Source organism: Hyperolius riggenbachi, chromosome 3 (assembly GCF_040937935.1).
Source record: "Hyperolius riggenbachi isolate aHypRig1 chromosome 3, aHypRig1.pri, whole genome shotgun sequence".
Lineage (NCBI taxonomy): Eukaryota > Metazoa > Chordata > Amphibia > Anura > Hyperoliidae > Hyperolius > Hyperolius riggenbachi.
This window is the reverse complement of record NC_090648.1, coordinates 10,049,908-10,057,319: the sequence shown is the minus strand read 5'-3', so window position 1 is coordinate 10,057,319 and position 7,412 is coordinate 10,049,908. Positions and strand designations below refer to the sequence as shown.

Genomic DNA, 7,412 nt, shown 5'->3' with positions numbered 1-7,412 from the left:
ACATCTCGTATCTTCACAGCATAGACAATTGCCTTCAGATCACCCCAAAGCTAAAAGTCTAAGGGGGTCAGATCGGGAGACCATGGGGGCCATTCAACTGGCCCTCGATGACCAATCCACTTTCCAGGAAGCTGTTCATCTAGGAATGCTCGGACTTGACACCCAAGACGGTACACCACCACATTATGGGTGTCAGGTCTGAGCATTCCTAGATGAACAGTTTCCTGGAAAGTGGATTGGTCGTCGTGGGCCAGTTGAATGCCCCCAAGGTCTCCCGATCTTACAATGGAAGAACAAAAAATATAAATAGTTACCTAAGGGTCTGAACTTTTTTTTTAATATGCATGTCAAGAGGGTATATTTCTATTATTTTTTAATTATAAGATTGTAGATAGTGATGGACACAAAACTGAAAAAATGCACCTTTAATTTCAAATAAAATATTGACCCCCTACACTGTGATAGGGACATAATGTAAATGGTGTTATAACCGGGACAAATGGGCACATAAAATATGTGGGTTTTAATTATGGTAGGATGTATTCTTTTAAAGCTAAAATGTCCAAAAACTGAAAAAGAATGATTTTTTTTTATTTTTTTTCTTAATATTCCCATTAAAAATGCATTTAGAAAAAAATATTTTTTAGCAAAATGTACCACCCAAAGAAAGCCTAATTGGTGGCGGAAAAAAACAAGATGTGGATCATTTCATTGTGATAACAAGCAGTGATAAAGTTATTGACAAATTAATGGGAGGTAAAAATTTCTCGGATGCATAAGGTGAAAAAACACTGAAGGCTGAAGTGGTTAAACATGTCCAGCCAGTCAGAGACTTGGGTACTTATCATGTGATCATTGTGTTCAGCATTTGCATAATTTCTGGAAGCCACGCTTCTCTGTCTATCGCTGAACTGGCAGAGAGCTGCAGATTTATTCCCTTCTGTTATTCTGGGCGGAATTTCATTTCAGACACTTTATGGGAGTAGTAAGGTCCCCTGAATGTTTCCCACATAACACCTGAGCCACTGTCTCTGCTGTGTTTCCCCCGCAGGTATAATCCATTCAGGTTGGAGAAATGGCATGAGTGGTACCACCAGGCTCCAAAGTACTTCTCTGCACAGTTTCCTCCACCAGCTCTGTCATAATTTCTGTCCTTTGTAGAGAATGCCAGGTCCTTATGATAAGTGAGAGAGTCCTCTGCAGAGACAAAACCAGCACAATGCATTAGTGTCTGGATTCAGCTGTGTGATCCATAAATCTGCTGCACGCTGCCCAGTTCACACTGAATGTGATCTGTACAGCGAGTCTGGCTACAGATAGGCAGTGTTTCCAAGCGCAGCTCACATGCAAGAAGACACCGACAATCTGGAGCGTTAACACAAAATTTCATTATTTTGATCGTTTTTCATAATTACAATTGTTCCCGAAATGGAAACAAATTGGAATTTTGTCTTTAACTACTTGCCGACCGCCTATAGCCAAAGTGGCACCCCCAGGACCGCGTAACGCCAATTGGCAGTGGCACCTGGGGGACTAATTAGCCTCCGCCCACCCGCGACATCAACCCGATGGCTGTTTAGAAGCGCCGGCGGGTTGTTAACCCCTCGATTGCCGCATTGAAAGTGTATAATACACTTTGTAATGTATACAAAGTGTACTATACAGGCTGCCTCCTGTCCTGGTGGTCTCAGTGATCGAGGGACCACCAGGGCAGGTTGCAGCCCCCGTAGTAAGCACACACAAACACTGATCCTGCCCCCCCTGCCCCCTGATCGCCCACAGCACCCATCAGACCCCCCCTTTTACCCCCTCAGACCACAGTTTGCACCCAATCACCCCCCTAACCACCCATCAATCATCCCCTGTCACGATCTGTCAATGCTATATTTTAGATCAGGTCCTAAACTGCCCCCTTGGGGCTCCTGATCACCCCCCTGTGTACTGTATACATCTATTCTCCCCTGTAATCACCCACTCCACTGATCACCTGTCAATCACCTGTCAATCACCCCCTGTCACCACCTGTCACTGCCATCCATCAGATCAGACCCTAACCTGCCCCTTGCGGGCACTTGATCACCCACCCACACCTTCAGATCGCCCACAGACCTGCCCTTAGATCACCTCCCATGTGCATTGTTTACATCTGTTTTCCCCTTTAATCACCCACTGATCACCCATCAATCACCCATCAATCACCCCCTGTCACCACCTGTCACTGCTACCCATCAAATCAGACCCTATTCTGCTCCTTGCGGGCACCCAATTACCCACCCACACCCTCAGATTGCCCTCAGACCCCCCCTGATCACCTCGCCAGTGCATTGCTTGCATCTATTCTCATCTCTAATCACACCCTGATCACCTATAAATCACCCTGTCACCACCTGTCACTGCTACCCATCAGATCAGACCCTAATCTGTTCCTTGCGGGCACCCAAACACCCGCCCACACCCTCAGATTGCCCTCAGACTCCCCCCCCCCCCCCCATCACCTTCCCATTGCATTATTTACATCTTTTCTCCCCTCTAATCACCCACTGATCACCCATCAATCACCCCCTGTCACCACCTGTCACTGCTACCCATCATACCCATCAGTTCAGACCCTCATCTGCCCCTTGCGTGCACCCAATCACCCGCCCACACCCTCAGATAACCCTCAGACTCCCCCCCCCCCCTGATCACCTCGCCAGTGCATTGCTTGAATCAATTCTTCCCTCTAATCACACCCTGAGACACCCATCAATCCCCTCCTGTCACCACCTGTCACCCCCTAGCACACCTGCCCATCAGATCAAGTCCTAATTTGCCCACTGATAACCCATCAATCACCTATCAATCACCCCCTGTCACCACCTGTCACTGCTACCCATCAGATCAGACCTTAATCTGTCCCTTGTAGGGGCCAAATTACCCGCCCACACTCTCAGATCCCCCTCAGCCTCCCCCCCCCCCCCCGATCACCTCCCCAGTGCATTGCTTGCATCTATTCCCCCCTCTAATCACACCCTGAGACACCCATCAATCCCCTCCTGTCATCACCTGTCACCCCCTAGCACACCTACCCATCAGATCAGGCCCTAATTTGCCCCATGTGGGCTCCTGATCACTCGGGCAAGCCCTCAGATCCCCCTCAGGCCCCCTTCCAATCACCTTCCCAGTGCATTGATTGCATTTATTCTCCCCTCTAATCACCCCTGAGACACCCATCAATCACCTCCTGTCACCCCTAGCACTCCTATCCATCAGATCAGGCCCTAATCTGCCCCCTGCTGGCTTCTGATCACCCGGCCAAACCCTCACCCGCCCCACTGCAGTGACAGAATTTTTTTTTCCTGATCACTGCTGGTCTCTACGACTTAATTGTGGCTGAGACCAACCGTTATGCCACACAATATGCAACTGCCAATCCAAGAAGCTACCATGCCCAGCCTTTTTGGTGGAAACTGTGACGGTTGGGTTCACCAGCAGAACACCGCAATCGGCGCAATCGTACAAAATTGCGCACAAAATCGGTTCTGGAGTACCCCTTTGAATTCATTAGCCTGCTTTTAGAAAATGAGTGTTTTTCCATCTCACAACCCCTGCACTGGGGGGATGTGAATGTTTGTGTATTCTTCCCGGAGAGCAGAGATAAACCCTAAAACCAGAGCCATTCACATAGCACATAAATCTTCTTCAAAGGTGATACTAGCTAGGCCTGGACAAACAGGCCGGGTCGTAAACTCATTAGGACCCATCACATTCCTGCATCTAGCCTGAGGGGAGTTAGAGAGAATGACTTTTAATTCACCTGGATATGAATGAATAAGTCATTCAGACATTTTACTAAATTAATCAGTTTTCTGTCAAGGCTAGCCATTACAAAATTAGCAGACCATTATTAGTAATGATTTGTGTGTGGTGGAACCAATCAGAACGTTCCTACCATTATCTGAAAGCAAGCAACAGTGTGATTTGCCTTGGGATACCCCAAGATGCACATGTTTGGTATCTGTGTGACACAGAGAACGCTAGAAGCGCGCCCGTGTCACTCGCTGCAGGTTTTGGTCGGCTGTTGCCGAGCTATGATCATTCCAGTTATTGCCTATTCTTTCTGCTTGTCATAACAAAGGGCGGGAGAAGGTATACAACACCCATCTCCTTTTATAACTCCGCCCTCTGGCAGAGGAAGAGTTAAAACCAACAATGCTGGACAGAGGAGGGGTAGAGTTGAGCCGAAATTTTAGTAATTTCGCATTACTAAAATTACGCATGCGAAATTTGCGATTACGATGCAAAATTACGGTAGCGTAATTGCCATTAAAATCGTAATTGAAAATACCGTAAGCGTAATTTTCAACGCGTAATTTCGCGTTTCGTTCATGCCGTAATTTCGCATTAAACGCTACCGTAATTTCGCGTTAAAACGTGACGCTCCGTATAATATAAAAAAGCCGCCGACTTTAAGGGTTAATAGCAAAGCCCCCTTAAATGCTAAGAGCCTCAAATTTGGAGAATATATTAAGGAGATCAGGAGGAATAAAAGGAAAAATTTTTTTTTCAAAAAGACCTTATAGTTTTTGAGAAAATCGATGTTAAAGTTTCAAAGGAAAAATGTAAACATTTAAAAACCCGCCGACTTTAACGGTTAATAGCAAAGCCTGCTTAAAGTTTAGGAACACCAAATTCCCAGGGTATATTAAGGGGATCAGTGGGAATAAGAGGAAAAAATTTTTTTTCACAAAGACTATATAGTTTTTGAGAAAATCGATTTTTAAGTTTCAAGGGCGAAAATGTCTTTTAAATGCGGAAAATGTCAGGTTTTTTTGCACAGGTAACAATAGTGTATTATTTTCATAGATTCCCCCAAGTGGGAAGAGTTTTACTTACTTCGTTCTGAGTGTGGGAAATATAAAAAAAAAAACGACGTGGGGTCCCCCCTCCCAGACCTCTTTAACCCCTTGTCCCCCATGCAGGCTGGGATAGCCAGAATGCGGAGCACCGGCCGCGTGGGGCTCCGCACCCAGACTATACCAGCCCGCATGGTCCATGGATTGGGGGGTCTCGGAAGGGGAGGGGCAGCCAAGCTTTCCCCTCCCCCTCCGAGCCCTTGTCCAATCCAAGGACAAGGGGCTCTTCTCCACCTCCGATGGGCGGTGGAGGTGGAGGCCGCGATTTCCTGGGGGGGAGGTTCATGGTGGAATCTGGGAGTCCCCTTTAAAAAGGGGTCCCCCAGATGTCCACCCCCCCCTCCCAGGAGAAATGAGTATAGAGGTACTTGTACCCCTTACCCATTTCCTTTAAGAGTTAAAGAAAATAAACACACAGACACTTAGAAAAAGTATTTTAATTGAACAAAAAACATAACCACGAAAAAAGTCCTTTAATATTCTTAATTAACCATTAATACTTACCTGTCCCTTTAAATAAATGATCCCTCGCAATATCCTCGGAAATGTTCTATCAGTTACAATGTAACAAAGTTATTACAATGTAACAACTTTGTTACATTGTAACTACGCCGCACCCGACGTCACTCACCGCCGCCGCCGCCGCCGCGTCTGTGCTGCAGGACCCGACAGAGCTCTGAGCTATAGCTCAGAGCTCTCTAAGCATCTTTGTATTTGGGCTCCAAGGAGCCCCATTGGTCCTTAGCAGACCAATGGGGTTCCTTCTGATTTAAAGGAACCCCATTGGTCTGCTAAGGACCAATGGGGCTCCTTGGAGCCCAAATACAAAGATGCTTAGAGAGCTCTGAGCTATAGTAATAACTTTGTTACATTGTAACTGATAGAACATTTCCGAGGATATTGCGAGGGATCATTTATTTAAAGGGACAGGTAAGTATTAATGGTTAATTAAGAATATTAAAGGACTTTTTTCGTGGTTATGTTTTTTGTTCAATTAAAATACTTTTTCTAAGTGTCTGTGTGTTTATTTACTTTAACTCTTAAAGGAAATGGGTAAGGGGTACAAGTACCTCTATACTCATTTCTCCTGGGAGGGGGGGTGGGCATCTGGGGGACCCCTTTTTAAAGGGGACTCCCAGATTCCACCATGAACCTCCCCCCCAGGAAATCGCGGCCTCCACCTCCACTGCCCATCGGAGGTGGAGAAGAGCCCCTTGTCCTTGGATTGGACAAGGGCTCGGAGGGGGAGGGGAAAGCTTGGCTGCCCCTCCCCTTCCGAGACCCCCCAATCCATGGACCATGCGGGCAGGTATAGTCAGTGTCACGGACGGTTGCGGGGACGCAGGCGCGTCCTGGCACCGCCCGTGAAGTAAAGAACGATCGCACTCGATTCCTGCATCGATTGCGCTTCAGACAGTATCCCTCAGCTAAGACAGATTCCCCAGCTGTTCCTAAGCTACAGTGACAGCCTGGGGGGAAGCTGTTAATTAGCTGGGACATATTCCCTGTGGAAGGCACAATTTCCCTTTTGGCTCTGGGAACCAGGTGACACTTAGCTGATCTCATGGAGATGTTAATTAACAAACCAGGAGTCTTTTCAGAGCCAAGGAAGCTAAGCCCAGCAGGGGGCAGACTTAGCGGAACCATTCAGCCAGGATAGGGAAACATAGAGTTATGATCTTTATGCATGTTTTGGAAGTACCATACATCGGAGAAATGTGAAAGTTATATCATTCTGCTGGTCCGGAGCTTGTGAGTGTTTTGATATTAAATTTGGGCCCCTAGCCTAACCAGAACGCTGGGAATTCCACCGTTTTGTAACCGGGCATGCAAACATGCCCAAGTTTGATAGCATATTAATCGGTAGGTTCTGGGGATCGAGAATATGTAATTATTATCTGTGTGCCGGCCGCGCAGGTCGGCCTAGGGAACCTGTCAGGATTTTGAGTTTGCTAAAGCCCCTGCCCAGGTGTGATTACCATAGTCCGGCCTAGGGGGCCGACTCTGGAAGCCCGCCTCTGAGCTCATCTCCATTAAAAGTGAATGAGCTGCCTGAGAAGATCTTCCTCCCTTTACCATCTTCATGACAATCTGCTGCCAGCCAGAGGACATAGGGCTGGTGGCCATTTTGCTGACCCATCTGAACAAAGAACTCTAAGAACTTGAAACCGTTTGCTTGAACTTGATTGGAAACCAGAACTCTGATTTTTTCCCACAAACAGGACATCTTTCCAGGAACTAAGTATTTTTCTCCCTTCTTTTATTTTTCATACTGGCTATTACTGTTTTCATAATTGTTGATTTTCATAATTGTCTGTATATATTAATTATTTATATTGCGTGAATAAACGACTTTCCCCAAGTCATTCACTGTTTCGCTACCCTGCTTATCAGCACACACAGAACTGATCCCGGGTCTCTGAAGATACGCTACTGTTTGTTTGTTGTTGGCTAGACAGAATATCGTGTGTTTAACCGTTTTATTCGCAGGATTAGTCAGTCAGTTAGTGGGCCCCA

The 7,412-nt window shown here is 46.6% G+C and overlaps 1 protein-coding gene across 1 annotated transcript in view; it reads right to left on the bottom strand.

The window, feature by feature from the left end:
• Window positions 1-899: 899 nt before the first annotated feature.
• Window positions 900-7,412, bottom strand: part of LOC137561314 (ficolin-1-A-like) — a 174,896-nt gene continuing 168,383 nt past the window's right edge. Inside the window, exon 5 of the mRNA XM_068272592.1 lies at window positions 900-1,197. Within this exon, the coding sequence (XP_068128693.1) occupies window positions 944-1,197 (254 nt within the window). The 3' untranslated portion in view covers window positions 900-943. The remainder of the gene's footprint in view (window positions 1,198-7,412) is intronic.